Here is a 20194-nt window from a genome sequence, read left to right as displayed (position 1 = left end):
GCAAATTCTGTCTCCTGCTTGTGTATCTGCCCAAGACAGCACTCTCCAGATTTTTTCCTGACTGCAGCGAGAGGGGTCTGGGCAGGTTTTCTGACTCCCCTGGTTCCACAGCCCATACTAAAGTCTGTCTGCCTATTAGTGGGTACACAGATGGGCGGGATTCATCTCAGGTCCCTGGCATATGATGCTAGATCCCACAACACCCACAAAGGTGCTTTTGTTCATGAATAGATGTCTATTTTGCTGTTGAAAAAGGAGGATAAAAAGGAGGAATGTCTTATACCTCTGATATCACTGATAATGCTGTATCTTTTGAAATCTAGGTTTTCAGCCATTGTTATTATAAAAAGCAGGTACCATATAGAAATTAATATGCAACAGGAAATGAGGGTGGCTGTGTCTAATCTGATTCCCAGGTTTAAGAAGTTATGCAGTGCCCGAACAGGTGTACACATCCCTTTAGTCACTGTGGTTATTTAAGAAGAAAATAAAAATATTATTTGGTTTTTAACTCATGTGAACTAATTTTTCCAACATCACGAAGTTATTAGGATATAAATACTTACTAAGTTGTTTGGATGTAACCACTTTATAACTGGAACAGTTAGATATTTCTTTGGCCAAAAAGTAGCATGAGAAATTTACTAAGACTCTAAGAGTACCATGGATTGAGAATAGAGGATTGTGCTGAGAAATATGTAAGAGTCAATCCCAGAAGTAGATTACATCCTTTCCACCCACATTCCACTGGCAAGAATTTATTAGACAGCTACGTCTAAGAGTAAGGGAGGATGGGAAATTCAGTCCAGTTGTGTGCCCAGGAGGAAAAGGAAAACAATTTGATGAAAAACCAGTCATTCTCTACTGTCGAAATGAATAAGCAGGGGGACAAAATTGTCCCACATCCACAGTCCGACTTGCACTGAAAACTGTTGTAGCAAACACTCTGCAACTCAGCATCCCCATCATCCCTTCTATCCTACAGCTCTTATCATCCACAAAACACATAAAAGCCATTGCTTCACTTACTTCTCACAACCTCCTGAGCTGGGCAGAGCAAAGACTCTCCCCATTTTGTCCCTATTTTGCAGTTTAAGAAATAAACAACTAGATTACTTTAGGTTACCCAGATAGCGAGTAACAGAAGCTAGACCCAAGTCCAAGTTTTACACCACATTAAGAGTTTTTTATGCTACAGCCAAACGCCTGGTCAGAGAATTCAATGGACAGCTGTGGGGCTTGTGTTTAAAGACAGGTTGGCAGGGGCTATAGGATAAGCAGGAACGGGCAGCAGGATTGTCAGACTAGCAGCCTCAGTTCTACAAATAGGAGATGATCATGTCCTGAAAGTGATGGTTCTTGGGACATGAGAGACTGTCATCCAAGGGATGTTCTTCAGCTCCTACTGTCCTGGGTGAGCTCACAGATGTCTGGCCTCAGCTTTGTGACTTACACAGGCTTTTCACAGTCAACTCTCAATCACAGTGACAATTGATTGGGAAAAGGAGCGTATCAGGAGAGAGAACTGCCACCTGGATCTGGTCTACCCTTTGCACTGCCTTATGATTTTAGCAAATTTGTCTTGAGGGCATATTTTTCTAATACAATTTAGTTGTATTAGAAGCAATCTCTCTTCTTTAAGCACATTACTATTTTTTTTTTTTTCCGCTACGCGAGCCTCTCACTGTTGTGGCCTCTCCCGTTGCGGAGCACAGGCTCCGGACGCTCAGGCTCAGCGGCCATGGCTCACGGGCCCAGCCGCTCCGCGGCATGTGGGATCTTCCCGGACCGAGGCACGAACCCGTGTCCCCTGCATCGGCAGGCGGACTCTCAACCACTGCGCCACCAGGGAAGCCCGAGCACATTACTATTAATGGAAACAAAAGAGGTAGGTCAAGAGCAGGGGAAAGCCTTTCTGGGGTTTGGAATCTACCAGTGATAGTCCACAGCATGCATAATCCTGATGTAGTCTGCATAAACATTTGTCTAACAGAGGCAGCTGCTCAGCCTCTTCAGTTCTCTTCTGCCCCAGTAAACACAAGGTGAGAAGCCTGAAGCACTGAACCTGAAGAAGTTGCAGTCTACGGTTTTCCTGCTCTGAACAGTGGACATGCAGCCAGGGATAACTGAATTATTGAAGACAGTTGAGAAGGACTTCTCCCGTATGGCCAATCGTTACATTATTGTATTTTCTGATCATGTTTATTTTCTTCTCCAAGCTTCAAACGGAAGTCATTAGAGACAGAGATTTCATCACTAGGTGCAGGTCGGAGGCCAGTTGACTTTCCGATATATTATTCTTTTTTGGCAGTCAGCTAAAATAGGCCAGTTTCAAGACATGTGCTAAGGGATGATTTGAGGCTAGGTTCTGGGAATTAAACTGAACTCCCTTGTGCTTATCCGTGATTTATTGTTGCTTAAACCAGAACTAGCTTGCCTGCTTAAACCAGAACTAGCTTGCCAGCAAAAACAGTTGAGTCTGACAGAGCTGAAGCTAAAATTATTGATTAAAGGACTGAGGACCACATATGAGGAGTTTATTCTTTTGGTGTGATTTCTAGACGTGCGTGCAAGTGGTTCAAGGAGAATATTTACACGCTGCGTTTTTCTCTAGTCTAAAACACAATCACTCTGGGCAGCCATGGGGCGTGCAGTATGAAGAAGTCTGTTTTTCTTCCTTGACCCTAAAAGGAAATCTTGTAGACATTTCCATTCCTGTAAGGTACCTTCACATGAACTCAGTATGTGGTACTAGTAATCTACTCCACTCATAAAGATTCCTGGAGAGCCACAGAAACAGCATGGTCCTTGTCTAAATGTAGAAAAGAAAAATGCTAAAGTTTTCAGTGATTTGTTTGAACTTATCTATTAATAGCTGGGAAGAGATGGTAACAAACTAAACCACAGAGTTTTCAAGGCCTAAAGAGAATGTCCCAATGCGTTTGAGTTTTAGCATAACCCCGTCCATTTCATTCCCTCACCCACATGCTCAGTAATCAATATTTTTGAGATCTACCATTTACTTTGTGGTGAAAAATGCTTTCTATACGTTGTGTCATTTAATCTTCACAACAACACAAAGGGATGAGGTGAGATAAAACCAATGCTTAGTGTAAAATGGGTGGCTCGACTCCAAAATACTCACTCCAAACCAGCATAACAATTGGCAGTTATCAGGCTGAAACAGTAATTTTCAACTTCTTTTGTATTTGTGACATATTTTCTAGAATAACAAAATTTTGGGGGGTGACAAAGGAATTTTAAGATTCAAAATGGCACTAATTAAGTCAGCACTCATTTAGGTGTAATCAATACTAGATTATCTCACTGTGTCACGGATTTCAATAAGAGTACCCACAGTGACCCTACTATTCCCTGGGGAGCCCTTTGGCCTTGGATCCCTATTCAAACAGAACTGTTGTTGCCCTGACCAAGAGAACAAGTTCACGCATATTCCCAGAAGCCTTGGAACTTCTTCGATGTTGCTTTGTTGTTCTGCCGTACCTTGTATCTCTGACTTGGAGAAATTTTGCCCTGTACAACACATAGCTACACAACAGACACAGGACAATGTTCCCACTGATAGTTGTAGTTGTTACAGGATATATTTTTAATTATGACAAAACTGAGCTTTATATACCTTGATGGGATGTTTTAGCCTACTTAAGAATGTTTGAGTATGCAGCTGCAGACCAAATAAGAACCACTGGTCTAGGGTGGAACTGGAAGAATTGAGCCCTATTCCTTGGTTCACAGTGCAAACAAATCAATGAAATGCACAACTGCTTTCACATAAAAATGGCCCTCGTCAAGGCAATGGTCTGACCCAAACAAATACAAACATAAGGTCAGTATCTGAGTTTGCCTAGTGGAGAGCAGAGACATATTTATGTATGATTTATGTCCTCTCTCCATGTATAGGTAGGTTTATACCATGGGTACATGTGGCTGTGTTCATGATATTCATATGCTGTGCTGACATGTGTTCTAGTGTGTTCTTCACATGTGACTTCTATCTATAAAATCATCTTGTCAACTCATGGAGAGGTAAGAGGGGTCATAGTTTTATCATTCCCCTTCTACCTCTCATCCCAGCTATGATTTAGAATTCAGTGATCCCTACGGATTTCACAGTGTTGCAGAAGATTGAATTTTGTCTTTTAAGGCAGCACAGCACAGTGGGATGGTGAAGGTTTAAGGACAATACAGGCATGCTTTGTTGTATTGCACGTTGCTTTATTGTGCTTCACAGATACTGCGTTTTTTACAAATTGAAGATTTGTGGCAACCCTGCACGGAGCAAGTCTATCGGTGTCATTTTTCCGAGGGTATTTGCTCACTTCATGTCTCTGTGTCACATTTTGGTAATTCCCACAGTATTTCAACCTTTTTCTTTATTATTATTCTTGTTATGGTGATCTGTGATGAGCAATCTTTAACTTTCCTATTGCAAAACGATGACGACTCGCTGAAGTCTCCGATGATAGTTAGCATTTTTTACCAATAAAGCATTTTTTACATTAAAGTCTGTGCATTATTTGTATAAACATAATGCTATTGTACCCTTAATAGACTGGAACATAGTGTAGATATAACTTTTATATATGTACTGGGAACCAAAAAATTCATGTGACTCACTTTATTGCAATATTCACGCTATTGCAGTGGTTTGGAACTCAACCTGCAACATCATCCAGGTATGCCTGTACAGCCCTTTAAATTATAGGACCTTGGAATTCTTGCAACCTGGTGGTTTTGTGGCTTTAAAGTTATTTAATGTCCCTATGTTGCAATTATTTTATCTTTAAAAAAAAGAAGGAAATAAAGTCTGGTGGGATCGTTACAGAACTTGGAGTCAAGTGTGGTGAATGTCAGTGGGGTAGTTCTCCAAAGCTATTGATTACTGAGCAGATGAGGGAGGGTGTGAAGTGTGGTAGGTTTTACCAGGCAAAGCTCTTGTGCATTGGGTAGTTCTCTGTTACCATCTCTTCCCAACTAAGTGAGTTCAAGCAAATCACTGAAAACTTTAGGATTTTTCTTTTCTTCATTTAGAAACAAGAACCATGTTGTTTCCCTGGCTCTCCAGGAATATATATGGGAAGGGTGGATTGCATTAGTCCCCCCTTTTCCATGGGTGATACATTCTAAGCCCCCTAGTGGATGCTTGAAACGACAGACAGTTCTAAACCCTGTATATACTATGGGGTTTTTTTTAACTACATATACATACCTATGATGAGGTTTAATTTATAAATTAGGCACAGTAAGGATTAACCATAATAATAACAAAATAGAATAATTGTAACAATAGGCTGTAATAAAGGTTATGTGAATGTGGTCTCTCTCTCAAAATACCTTGTTGTATAAATTTAATGTCTTTCCCGTCTTAACTAAGCACTTACCATGCACTGTGGCTATATCTTTTGCTGTTTGAGATGCAACAGCAAAGCTAGCACAAATTTCTTTTTCCTTCTTCACAATTTCACAGATAGAAGATACACTCTTACCATAGATCTTAGTAACCTCAGCATACAATTTTTTTTCTTTCCTTATTAAGTCGAGAACCTTCACCTTTTCACTTAAAGGAAGCACTTTATGGCTTCTCTTTGGCACATACAAATTGTCAGCATTACTATTTTTTTTGCTTCGGGACCATTGTTAAGTAAAATAAGGGGTACTCAAAAACAAGCACTACGATACCAACACAGTCTGGGAACCAATGTCGCTCCTAAGTGACTAAAGGGCAGGACACGCTGGAAGAGGGATGAGTCACGTCCGGAGTGGGATGAAGTGAGATTTCATCATGCTACTTAAAATGGCGGCAATTCAGAACTTACGAATAGTTCATTTCTGGAATTTCCCATTTAGTATTTTTGGACCTCGGTTGACTGTGAGTAACCGACACTGTGGATCGGGGGGACTACTGTATAGTGATAAGACGTACTGAGTTCCTGGGACGGTACCTAGCACAATACCTGACCCTAGTGCTTCAATAAATGATAGCAGTTCTATTATCGTAGTCATAGAGTGGGGCTGTTCCTGGGCGAGAACATCTCTGGGTTTCGGGTGGTAATCAGAGACAATAAAAACATTCACTGGATGAAATACTCTGAGGAAGAACAAATATTCAGGGTTATTTTTGTATAAAGAAATGAAAAGATACCAAACCCTTGGTTAGTCAGAAACATTGAATCCCTGTTGTGTTCCAAGGCTCTGGATTTAGGATGGAAGAAAAATAAAAGAAATAAAGAGCATGAGGATTTCAGAACAGTTATGAAACAAAATCAAATACTCGGATTTTATATTTATACCTAATACTCCTATATATGTTATATAGTATTATATATGTTACTCCTCTATATAATATATATAATGCTCATATATGAACATTATAACATATTAATATACATACTATATTACTATAATACATATAATTATATATGAAGATATATAAATAACATATAATTATAAATCATAATCATTGAGTATTAGTTAGGGTGTGTTTGCTGGGGCAGAGGGGGTGGGGAATCATATCTGGGGTGGAGACTGGAGATGTAAGCACAGCTTGGATCATGAAGGACCTGTGAGTCATTAGACTTGACCTTAAAAGCAATACAAACCATTAAGTTCAGCAGTGATGGAATCAGATATGTCTTTTAAAAGGACAGCTCTGATTGCGGTGTAGCATCTGCACTAAAAAGAGGAAAGATAAAAAAAATTAAAAATAAATAAATAAATGAATAAAATAAAAAAAATTTTAAAAATAAATAAAATAAAAAAAAAAGAGGAAAGACACGAGGCAGGGAGGCTAGTTGCTGTTGCAGTCATCAGTGAGAGATACCTACACTAGAATCATGACAGTAAAGACACAAGGAAGGGGATGGGGTAAAGAGATTTTTTAACCTGGAATAGTTATATCTGTTGGATGGTTGGATGGACGAAGAGAGAAAGAGGATTTTGAGCAGATCGTGAAAATGCTTTTCAAGAACAATCATAGCAACCATGTGTAAAGCATGAGAAACATGTTTGCCAAATCAGCTTCTGGAGAGAGAGAAAACGTAGGCAAGTTTTCAGGAGGCCGTTTGTCTTCCCTGTCACTGCCCACTCTGTTAGTGCTTTAGCAGCTGTCTGAGGGCCATTTTTTAGCTGCGGCAATCAGCTGGTGATTATTCTTCTAGTTTTTCCATGAAATCTGAAGTCTTCTGATAGATGTCAACCAAGCGTTGAACAGGTCTTATGGCATTAAAAAATAAGAAAAAGCACTTAGAGCTTCCAATCGGGGCTTTTTTTTTTTTTTTTTTTTTTTGGTCTAGTGCTTCCAGCTTTGAAAAAGCTGTGGCCATTGGAGAAAATATGAGTAGTTAGGAGGGAGGGAAAGAAACGTGTGATTGTGGTCTTTTATCTTTAAAAAAAATAGCCAATATTGGTGCCTGTTTAATTATAGAAGTAATATTTATGCAAAGTGGAAAATCACGAAGAAGAAAATATAGTTATTCATACTATCACTATCCAGAAATAAATGTTTTGATACTTAGCTTTTCAGATTTCTTCTATGCCTACATAAATTTGTTTTAAAAATGTGAGATCGTAATGCATATCTTGGTTTGGGGTTCCTTTTGTACCCTGAGTTTTTAGGGTAGATTGAAACTATTATTACAAAGAGATCCCAAACTACAGTGGTCCCATCAGGATACAAGCTTTCTTGTTTCACATGGATCGTCACAGAGGTGGGCAGGGTTCCCAGGGGGGCTTAGGTAGCTCTGCACCTGTGGTTGCCCAGGGACCCAGGTCTGTGCCCACATCCTCAGAGCATTGCTCTGGTCCACATAACTAAAGCAAGTCCAACAGCACCACATAATGTTGCAGCTAAAGGGAAAGAGATACAGTGGCGATGGAAGACAAGCAGCTTCCTCTTTTAAGGATGTACCTAGGTAGTGGCTTAATTCTTTTCTGCCCACTTGCCATTTGCCAAAGTTCAACCCCACGGCTATACTTACTTATATGAGGGAAGCTGGGAAAGGTTAGCGCCCCATTGCCCAGCCATGTGTCTTGCAAAACCCCAGCATGGAAGAGCTTGTTACTAAACGTAAGGAGAAAATGGATACTGGGAACAATTGCCAGCCTCAAACTTAGGTCCCCCAATCACTCATCTGTGCCCTGCTAACCACATATAGAACATACTCACTCCTTCACCAAGGGGACTGCCTCAAAAACCATCCAATTACTACATCCAACTCAGAGTTCAAGATTTCTGGGTGACATCAAGTCTTCTCCATCAGGGCTGGAGGTACCCAGATCTGGGAAATTTTTTAACTAATGGGCATGTTTTCTGGCACCTTCCCCATACTTAGTGTTCAACAGTGGAGTCAAACAGGATAGCTGCAATAAAAAAATTTTGGGGGGAAAAGGGTGAATGGGAGAAAAAAATCGTTATGGTTCTTAAGAATGATGAAATCTTACTGGGCAGGAACTGTGACACATCTCCAAGGAAGAAAATTTCTTCATCTACAGACACTAGCTCTCTTCTCTGGGAGACAGTCCTTTTGTCCACTGACCTCTCAGAGACTCTGCTTGTCCGTTAAATGCTGCGGCCACAACTAAAGTGAGTGTGGAGGAGCATGCCTTACTTGGGGATACACAACTCTCCTGGGGGTTGCTCTAGGGACCAGAAAATTACAGCTTTTGCAGGCCAGGTTTGTGGTTTCTTTGATCACATAATTCTTTCAAAGTTCTTAGCAGTTTTCTAGACTGTTTACTACTGGTCATTTCCATGAACATGTAAGGTTAGCCAACAATCTCGTCTGCATCAATCTTAAGTACATGAACACATCTGTTTACTCATCTCTAAACTTGGGTCAGTTTCTCTCCAGTTCGGTAACAACTTTGAGGCCATTTAAAATAACAGGCGTGGGTGAGACAACAATACGCTTAATTCTACATTTGCCATTGGATTGGCTCCTCTGGTCGCATTAACAACAGGCCCTGGAGAAAGGCTCTGAGACACAGTTCATCTCTTTCTGTTTACGGTGCTGAAACTGTTCAAATTTCCAGCTCCATGAGGCCTAAATTACAAGACTGCTGGTCAATTCAGACGGCAGCCCCAAGCACAGGGGACATCCCTATCCGGGCTGTATTTCCTTCTATCTCGACTGGCAAACTGATAAAGCTTGCCAAACTTCATCGCTCTCTACTAAAAGCAGCAAGAAGCAGCCAATAGAAACCAACATTCTGGTTTTGTCTCACTGTTTACCCCAGAGCTGCAGGCCTAGTAAGCACGTAACCTGTCTTCAGAGTTATCATAGGAACCAGTTTTACCAACGTTTTGCCACGGTTTGACAAAGGTCATCAGCCTTTCAGCCTGCAATATCTGTTTCCTTGCTGCCCATCCCACAATTGTTGAAGGATCCATTTTAACACAATTGTTAAAAGATCACACAATTGTGAAAGTGATATAGTGTACTTTTTTTTTTACCCCTGCAGGATACTATTTCTGGTCCCAATTTATATTTTTTTTATGATTCCCACTAAGCTACTGTTACAAAAGACCCCAAATTCAGTATTGCAAAATAGATTGAATTTTCTCTCACAAAATAAGGAGTATGGGACATGAAAGTGCCTCTGTTTATAACATCATCCAGGGACCCAGGTCTCTTGTATTTTGTTCCATCACCTGCTAGACCCCTGCCCTAGACACATGGTCTCTATTTGCTCATGAGCACCACACCTGCACCCCAGCTCAGGGTGAGTAGAGAGCAAGCGATTCCTTTCTTTTGATGAGTGTGACTCTCAATTTGCTCACATCATTTCTATTCACATCTCAATTGTGAGGCTGGCGGTGAGACAGGCCTGGGACCTGGGACCCTTTGCTGCAGTCCTGCAAAGCTTGCACCTGGACACACCTCTTCTTGAGCTACAAAACACAAAGAAACTATATGGAACTAAAATTAACTGTGTGCAGGCAGTTGGGGAAGATTCTGGACCAAAAGATACAAAAGACTAAAGACAAAGCAAACAACAAAACTCAACTGCCACTTCTGAAGAGCCAGGAGCAAAAACAGGGTGTTGGGAGCAAAAGCAGGGTACTGAGCATGACCCCTGCACTCAACACCACCTAAAGGGTGGGCAAAACACCCTCCAGTTGGATCCCTGGACACACCCCTACCCTCACCGCATATAAGGAGCAAGGTTGCCCCCCTCGGTGAGCCAGCAAGCCTCAGAACCTGTTGTTTGTTCTCATTCCCCTCTGCTGCAGCAGGGGCCCCAATAAAGCCTTGCCTGAGTTTCTTGTCTGGCCTTTAGTCAATTTCTATTGATTGAGGAAGGCCAAGAACCATGGTTGGTATCAGTTGGAGACCCACTAGGCTGGGTAAACTTAGTGTGGTAGGGGTCTGCTGCTAAATGCAAGATGGATACAAGGTTGCAGACAGAGCTGTTCCACACCCATGAATGATGAATCATTGAACATTGCTTCCCAATTTGGGCTCTAATACAGAATGCTTTGCTGATCATCTTTTATTTTTTTAACATCTTTATTGGAGTATAATTGCTTTACGTTGTTGTGTTGATCATCTTTATTTAACAGTTTTTAAATACATCTCTGGATGATTTACTTAAGAGAGGTATACTTATAATGGAAATGTTACATATGAACACTGTAAAGAATTGACTAGTTTCCTACTAGAATAAGTGTGGCCATTTGTAATTCCAGCCTAAGTATGTAAATCTGCCTCCCTATATAATCTCCAATACTTAATATATTTTTTTAGATTACTGACATGTTTTAGCAGCACGTATTTTGTAGAATATTTTCCATTAAAAAATATGTATTTATTTATTTGGCTGTGCCAGGTCTTTGTTGCGGCACGCAGGATCTTTAGTTGTGGCATGTGGGATCTAGTTCCCCAACCAGGGATCGAACCTGGGCCCCCTGCATTGGGAGCACAAAGTCCTAACCACTGGACCATGAGGGAAGTCCCCTTAACATTTTTATATTTAAAAAATTCCCCCAGAGGAGCATGATCAAGATAGCAGAGTAGGGGCTTCCCTGGTGGCACAGTGGTTGAGAGTCCACCTGCCGATGCAGGGGACACGGGTTCATGCCCCGGTCCGGGAGGATCCCACATGTCGCAGAGCGGCTGGGCCCGTGAGCCATGGCCGCTGAGCCTGTGCGTCCGGAGCCTGTGCTCCGCAACGGGAGAGGCCACAACAGTGAGAGGCCCGTATACCACAAAAAAAAAAAAAAAAGATAGAGTAGGAAGACCCTTGCATACCCTCTCCCACAGACACACCAAAACCACAATTACATATAGAACAACTCTCTGAGAACATGAGGACTAGCAGAACAGCTCTTCTACAGCTAAGGATATAGAGGAAAAACCACATCAAGATGGGTAGGAGGAGCAGAGATCCAGTCTAGTCTGGATGCTCACCCCAAGCAGTGGAGGATATTACAAACTCGGAGGTCCTCCCTAAGGAGCAAGGGGTTGGAGTCCCACATTAGCAACCCCACTCCAGGGGGCCTGCACAGGGAAGATAAGCTCCCATAACATCTTACTTAGAAAACCAGCAGGGCCAATGTCTGGAAGAGCCAAAGGGCTGTGGGAAACCAAGACTCCACTCTTGAAGGGACTCATGCACAAAATCATTCACTCCAAGTGCCAGCGCAGGGGCAGCAGTTTGAAAAATGCCTGGGCTACAGTGATGGAGATCCATTGGCTAACTTTAGAATGAGTGTGGAGGAGCAGGAATCTGTTGGAACTTTCTCCAGGAACTGAAGCACTAGCAGGCACCATTTTTTAAAATTCTCCCTCGACCTAGTTGGTCTGCTGCTGGCAAGTGCAATTTCTGACGTTTGCCATCTACCTTGCCAGCACTGCTCACCCTGCACTGGCTTTCCCCTGCAGACCTGCCCCTGCTGATGCCCCTACATGGTGACTACCACTCACTACACCTGGCGGGAGGTCTCAACCAGTTACGGCACCTCCTTCAAAGTGGCTCCTATTCTGGGGGGCCTGCACTGGTTGTAGCTGGGCCCCACAGCCAGCCACACCCAGGCTAGCCAAGCCCAACAGGGCACCTGCAGCAACTGTGGCCAAGCCAGCCTGCCAGCCTGGGAGCCAGCCCCACCTATTGGTGCACCCACTGATGCCCAACTGTGGCATCTCCACAACAGGAGGGTGTATGCAGCCCATGCAGGGAACACCCCTGGAGTCCTTGGCTCTGATGACCAGAGGGGATTGCTCTTCTGGAGCCCACAGGAAACCTTCTACGTAAGGCCACTCCTTCAGGATTGGGAGACTGAGCTGATATATCTAATACATAGAAACAAACACACAGAGTTAGGCAAAATAAGAAGACAGAGGAATATGTTCCAAACAAAATAACCATGGGTGGGGGGGAACTAGATGAAGTGGAGATAAGCAATCTACCTGATAAAGAGTTCAAAGTCATGCTCATAAAGATGCTCATCAAACTCAGGAGAAGAATGAATGAACACAGTGAGAATTTCAAAAAAGGGAAAGAAAATATAAAAAAAGAATAAATCAGAGGTGAAAAATGCAGTAACTGAAAAATATGCTAGATAAAGTAAGTAGCAGATTAGATGATGCAGAAAAACAGGTCAGCAATCTTGAAGTCAGGGTAGTGGAAATCACCCAATTAGAAGAGCAAAAAGAAAAAAAGAATTTTTAAAGAATGAGGATAGTTTAAGGGATCTCTGGGACAATATCAAGTATAGTACTATTTGCATTATAGGGTCCCAGAAGGAGAAGAGAGAGAGAGAAAAGGACAGAAAGTCTACTTGAAGAAATCATGGCTGAAAAGTTCCCTAACTTAGCAAAGGAAACAGATATCCAAGTCCAGGAAGCACAGAGACCTAAACAAGATAAATCCAAAGAGGTTCACACCAACACACATTATAATTAAAATGTCAAAAGTTAAAGAGAAAGAGAAAAATCTTAAAGGCAGCAAGAGAAAAATAACTAGCTATGTACAAAGGAGCCCCCAAAGGCTGTCAGCTGATTTTTCTGCAGAAGCTTTCAAGCCAGAAGGGAGTGGTATTATATATTTAAAATGCTGAAAGGAAAAATCTTACAACCAAAACTATTCTGCCCAGCAAGGTTATCATTCAGAATTGAAGGAGAGATAAAGAGTTTCCCAGAAAAGCAAAAGCTAAAGGAGTTCATCACCACTGAACAGGCTGTACAAGAAATATTAAATGGACTTCTTAAACTGGAAAAGAAAAGATCATAACTAGAAATAAGAAAACATATGAAAGGAAAAAATCTCCCTCGTAAAATAAACCATATAGTAAAGGTAATGGATCAACCACTTACAAAGCTACTATAAAGGTTAAATAACAAAAATAGTAAAATCAATTTCAACTACAATAACTAGTCAAGGGATACTAGCTATAAATAGTATAAAATAAAAAGATGTAAAATATGACATCAAATACGTAAAATGTGGAGAGGTGAGTAAAAATATAGTGCTTTTGAAGTGCACTCAAACTTAAGTGACCATCAACTTAAAATAAATGATTATATACATATTGCTACACTTGAACCTCATGGTAACCACAAACCAAAACCTATAATAGATACATGAAAAATAAAGAAAAAGGACTCCAAACATAACACTAAAGTCATCAAATCACAAAGGAAGAGAGCAAGAGAAGAAGAAAGGACAGAAAAGAACTACAAAAACAAGCAGAAAACAATGAACAAATTGGCAATAAGTACACACCGATCAATAATACTTTAAATGTAAATGGACTAAATGTTCCAATCAAGAGACATAGGGTGGCTGAATGTATTAAAAGAAAAAAAAAAAAAAAACCCAGGACCCATGTATATGCTCACTTCAGAGCTAAAGACAAGAAGAACAAAACTGAAGGTATCATGCGTCCTGAGTTCAAACTATACTACAAAGCTATAGTATTCAAAACAGTATGGTACTGACACAAAAACAGACACAGAGGTCAGTGGAAAAGAATAGAGAGCCCAGAAATGAATCCACACACATATGGTTAAATAATCTATACAAAGGAGGCAAGAATATACAATGGGGAAAAGACAGTCTCTTCAATAAATGCTGTTGGGAAACTGGACAGCTACATACAAAAGAATGGATCTGGACCATTATCTTATACCACATGCAAAAATAAACTCAAAATGGATTAAAGACTTGAATGTAAAACTCCTAGAAGAAAACATAGGCAGTACACTCTTGGACATCTGTCTTAGTGATACTTTTTCAGATCTGTCTCTTCAGGCAAGGGCAAGAAAAGCAAAAATAAACAAACAGGATTAAATCAAACGTAAAAGTTTTGCACAGCAAAGGAAACCAGCAACAAAATAAAAAGACAACATACTGAATGGGAGAAGATATTTACGAATCATATAACCAATAAGGGGTTAATATCCAAAATATATAAAGAACTCATACAACTTAATATCAAAACCACAATGAGATATCATCTTACACCTGTCAGAATGGCTATTATCAAAAAGACAACAAATAGCGAGTGTTGGTGAGGATATGGAGAAAAGGGAACCCTCATGAACTGTTGGTGGGAATGTAAATTGGTGCAGCCACTAAGGAAAACAGGAGATTGTCAAAAAATTAAAAATCGAACTACCATACAATCCAGCAATTCCACTTCTGACTACCCCCCCCAAAAAAACCAAAAACACTAATTCAAAAAGATATATGCACTCCTTTGTTCATTGAAGCATTATTTACAATAGCCAATACATGAAAGTAACAGAAGTGTTCATTAATAGATGAATGGATAAAGAAGATGCAGTATGTGGACTTCCCTCGTAGTCCAGTGGATAATACTTCACCTTCTAACGCAGTTGGTGTGGGTTTGATCCCTGGTCGGGGATCTAGGACCTCATATGCCTCATGGCCAAAAAACCAAAACATAAAACAGAATAAATATTGTAATAAATTCAATAAAGACTTTAAAAATGGTCCACGTCAAAAAAAACTTAAAAAAAAAAAGATGTGGTATATATATGTGCAATGGAATATTACTCAGCCATAAAAATCAATGAGATCTTGCCATTTGCAACAACATGGATGGACCTAAAGGGTATTATGCTAAATGAAATAAACCAGAGAAAGAAAGACAAATGCCATATAATTTCATTTATATGTGGAATCTAAAAAACAAAACAAACACAAAACAGAAACAGCTTCATAAATACATAGAACAAATTCGTGGTTGCCAGACAGGAGGGGAGTGGGGGATGGGCGAAATAGGTGATGAGGATTAAGAGGCACAAACTTCCATTTATAAAATAAATAAGTCATGATGATGTAATATAAAGAATAGGGAACATAATAATTTTATAATAACTTTAAATGGTGACAGATGGTAACTAGACTTATCGTGGTGATCATCTCAAAATGTATATAAATGTTGAGTCATTTATTTTGTATACTTGAAATTAATATAATATTATACTTCAATTGAAGTCAATTATAATTCAATTGAAAAAAAATAACGAAGCTGAGAAAAACCTCCCCCAATTTGATATATTCTTGCCTTTAGAAGTGGTTTTTACTGCAAGAAATGAAATCATCAACCACAAATATTTACTGACCACATATAACAATACATTTGCTGAAGAAACAAGGTAAATAGAATGATTTTTTAAAGGTCCCTTTGTGTTTTAGCAGTATATTTAGGGAGGAGAGAAGAGTCAGGTTGGAGCACCTTAAACAAGTTTTAAACTATGTGTGTTTGCTTTATAAAACTCATTTTCTAATTTAAAAAATTAATACGATCTCATTGGGAGGTACTGGGGGAAAAAACAGAAAAATGTAAAGAAAATGAGAGTCACCCCTAATTACACCACAATAGAAAAGCACCTTTTAACAGTTTATTGTATATTTACCTATTCTTTTTCTAACTACTTATATTTCCATTTATCTTTATATTATTTACAAATTTGTTCTCTTAATTTATATATAATTTCACATTTTTTTTTGTTCATTTAAAAACATATTTGCACATTTTCCCATGATATTAGAAATCCTTCAAAAATCTAATTTTTAGTGGCTACATTTTATAATGACTATGTTATATGGCTATATTTAATTATATATTATATAGCTATTATATTATGCTATGGCTACATAATAGAAGACAGCATTTATTCAACATACTAAAATAGCAGCAATTGAATTTTTTCTCATAAGGAATTCCTTCTACTAGGATGTTGGGCCTTGTGGATGGATCATTTGATTTTGTTTTTTATTTCTTTTTTTAAAAATTTATTTTATTGAAGTATAATTGACTTACAGTGTTGTGTTAATTTCTGCTGTACAGCAAAGTGATTCAGTTACATACATATATACATTCTTTTTTGTATTCTTTTCCATTATGGTTTATCACAAGATACTGAATATAGTTCCCTGTGCTATACAGTAGGACCTTGTTGTTTACCCATTCTATATATAATAGTTTACATTCGCTAGTCCCAAATTCCCAATCCAACCCTCCCCTGCTTCCCCCTTCCCCTTGGCAACCACAAGTCTGTTCTATATGTCTGTGAATCTGTTTCTGTTTCATAGATAAGTTCATTTGTGTCATATTTTAGATTCCACATATAAGTGATATCACATGGTATTTGTCTTTCTCTTTCTTACTTTACTTAGTATGATGATCTCTAGGTCCATCCATGTTGGTGCAAATGGCATTATTTCATTCTTTTTTACGGCCAAGTAGTATTCCATCTACACATCTTCTTTATCCATTCATCTGTCAGTGGACATTTAGGTAGTTTCCATGTCTTGGCCATTGTGAATAGTGAGCAGCAGTTGAATTTAATGCTCTGAAATCAGTATAAGTTCAATAATATTATAATCCTCACAGGAGCAGATCTCATTACTGTACCTAACTCTTCACCTCTCCCTACAGACTAATGGTTCTCAGCCAGGACCAATATTGCCCTCTAGGGAACATTTGTTGATGTCTGGAGACATTTTGATTGTAATTTTGAAGGGGCTTCTAGTGTGTAGAGGCCAGGGATGCTGCTGAACATTAACTGATTCATAGGACAGCCCCCCACAAGGAAGGATCATCTGATCCCAAAGGCCAAGAGTGCCAAGGTTGAGAATTCCTGCCATGGAGTCATAACCTTCACTGTGTGATTTTTTTTACTACTTGACTTGAGGTTTGGTCTACATGACTTGCTTTTGCCAGTAGAACGAGGTGACATTGTCTTACGCCTCTTCGCGTTTTCTTCTTGTGGCTCTTCTAGCACCACGTGAAGAGCATGCTTGTCAATCCCACTAGGATCAGAGAGAAGGATGTAGGACACATGGAGCAGGGCATCCACAAGACACACTGACCTGCGGGGAGCTGAGGTGCCCAGCCCAGCCTCCATCAGGCCAACCCCAGCCAACCTGCACATGTGGAAGCTACGATAATTAATGATTGTTGTCTTAAGCCACTGAGCTTGGGGGCAGTTTTTAATTTAGCAATAACTAATTAATACATTAGGTGAAAAAACTAATTTGCTCTGGCTCACAGAGTTAGTAAGTCAAAGAGCTGTGTTTCAAACTCAGTCCTGGCTGACTGCAAAGTCCATTCGTAATGTTGAGACTATACTGTTTTTCTGAAACCATCATTTATGTAATCATTCTTATGTTAGATAACTAAGTAATTTTCTGTATTTTGCAGTTGTAAAGAATATTTCTTTGGTTAACATCTTTTTACATATATGTGTCCTTCCCATTCTGGTTTCTCTAGGGTATTTTTAAGAAATTTGAATCATCCAAAGAATAATACTAATTTAAAAAATTCTAGTAATAATTTTGCAATATATACATGTGTGAAATCATTATCTTGTACACGTTAAGCTTACATGTTATGTCAACATCTCAATAAACCTGGAAATAATAAAATAAAATGACACCTCCTCAAATTCTAATAATTTATTAAGAATTTAACATGTCCCAGAGCCAACATTAATTTTAGATAAAATATACAATGCATAAGGAACGCACTCTTAGGCAATTTTTTTTTTTTTTTTTTTTTTTTATGGTACGCGGGCATCTCACTGTTGTGGCCTCTCCCGTTGCGGAGCACAGGCTCAGCAGCCATGGCTCACGGACCCAGCCGCTCCACGGCATGTGGGATCTTCCCGGACCGGGGCACGAACCCGCGTCCCCTGCGTCGGCAGGCAGATTCTCAACCACTGCGCCACCAGGGAAGCCCACTCTTAGGCAATGTTTATAAAATTTAAACTATATGAGGAATGCTTCTATTACAGACAGCCATGGGGTTTTATGCAAGATGCAATATATCTGTGTTCTTATTATATATCATTGGCTGCATCTTATAGTCAGATATAAGTTGATTCTTATATCTGGAAATATTGCAACCCATTTCTATAGCAATTTATTTTGAGGAGTCATTTTTAACAATGAATCAGTTCCCAAAAAAAAAGTGGCCCTGTCTAAACAAGGCACTCCCTGAAGGTGAAGTTAGCGGCAACTGTGTGGCAGCAGAGGAGTTAAAGCTAGCTGAAGGGTGATGTTTTACAGCGGTCCTACGTCTAATAAAATGCATGTCAAACTGTGACATGTGAATAATGTTACTTCTCCACTGTAAGCCTCGGTAAGAAAAAAATAGATGGATGTAAATGGCTCCCTAAAGCCAGCATGTGACCCCCGTGCGGAAGGCAGGATTTATTAGTGTTTATTTTCACTTAGTATAACCACTTCAGCCCTAGAACATCAGTGTCCAAACCCTCCTCCCAATAGATGGTAGTCAGCAAAAACTAAGGCAAACAAAGACCATCCTTGGTCTCCCTAAAAGGAGGACGGAGGAGGCTGAGCCTGTATATCTGAGGCAGGGAACCTAATAAAACGACCCTTTGTGTTTTCACACTTGTGATTTGACGTTGCCTTTAGAAGACCTCCAGGCAGAACCAACCCCACCTCCTCCGCCAAGCCCACCTGGCTTTGCTACAGAGTCTAGAACCCAAGTGCGGCTGCGCAGAGCCCAAGACCAGTGTGGTCTTCGCGGCCCTGCAACCTAGGGGTTTAAGACTCTGCCAGCACTGGCTTAAAGTTCTTAGTAATTTTATCTTTTAATTACTTGCTTTACAACTGAAGTCTGATAGAACGATGGAGCATGAGCTGGGATCTTGGAGTGTCAGCTCGCTGGCAGTCCCACCTGCCACGGCCTGTCCCGTCCCTGTTCCCATCCCCTCCCCACTCCCAACTGCTCTCCATCCTCCCCAGAGACAACTGTACTCCCATCCTATGGCGACCAGGTCAGGGGGGTATTGGGAGGAGGAGAAGCTCACTCTCAGCCCTTGGCCTCTGCCCCCAGCAAACACAGGGAAGGGAGAGAGGAGATTAACTTCCCCATTGTCATTGTGTCCTGTCCCCTCGTGCACCTTCTTCTCACACACTCCACCGCATTGCTTACTAATTCAGTATTGTGCTCACAGGGGTCTATGTCTGAATGCTGCCTTCCTCTGGCTGGTTGCTGCCACTCTCTGCGCCTCTCCCAGCAGTGGGGGTGTGCCTGTTCACTCTTTCTTTCTCTCCTCCAATTCCATAGTCATGAAGATAATAGTCATCATTTACAGCCTTAGTATCTTCATCTTAGTAATGAGGAAACTTTACACTGAGAGGTCACATGGCTTGTTCAGGGTCACAGAACTAGCAAATGGCAGAGCCTAGACTAGAGCTGGATCTTGTGACTAAATCCAAATTCCAGATCCAGCCTCCCCCCACTGTGGTCACTGGGGGCCTTGATTAGAGGACCTAATAAACGATGGTGAAGCCCAACTCCTGCCTGACCTCTCCGGTCTAAAGGTAATGGCTGCACTGAGCTCTCAGTAACTGCTGTTGCCTGGTGTTTAGAAAGGATGTGGATAGAAAATGGAAGACAGTGTGTACCTGGCCCATTGTATTGTGTATAATACCATGTTGCCTAGTGGCCTATGGAATATAACTGCCTGGATTTGAAGTTGGGCTCTGCCACTTACTGTGTGCCCTTGGCCAAGTTGGTGACCTTTCTTGCCTCATTTCCAAATCTATACAGTGAGGATAATAATAGCAATTTTTTAACATCTTTATTGGAGTATAATTGCTTTACAATGGTGTGTTAATTTCTGCTTTATAACAAAGTGAATCAGTTATACATATATCCCCATATCCCCTC

At 40.3% G+C, this 20194-nt stretch overlaps 1 protein-coding gene across 1 annotated transcript in view; it reads right to left on the bottom strand.

Moving 5' to 3' along the window:
- Positions 1 to 17399, bottom strand: part of FAM216B (family with sequence similarity 216 member B) — a 148682-nt gene extending 131283 nt beyond the window's left edge. The window contains 1 exon segment of the mRNA XM_067713187.1: positions 17240 to 17399. Within this exon segment, the coding sequence (XP_067569288.1) occupies positions 17240 to 17399 (160 nt within the window).
- Between the last annotated feature and the right edge of the window lie 2795 nt (positions 17400 to 20194).

The sequence above is a fragment of the Pseudorca crassidens genome, chromosome 18, assembly GCF_039906515.1.
Source record: "Pseudorca crassidens isolate mPseCra1 chromosome 18, mPseCra1.hap1, whole genome shotgun sequence".
Classification (NCBI taxonomy): Eukaryota; Metazoa; Chordata; class Mammalia; order Artiodactyla; family Delphinidae; genus Pseudorca; species Pseudorca crassidens.
This window is presented reverse-complemented; position numbering and strand designations above follow the sequence as displayed.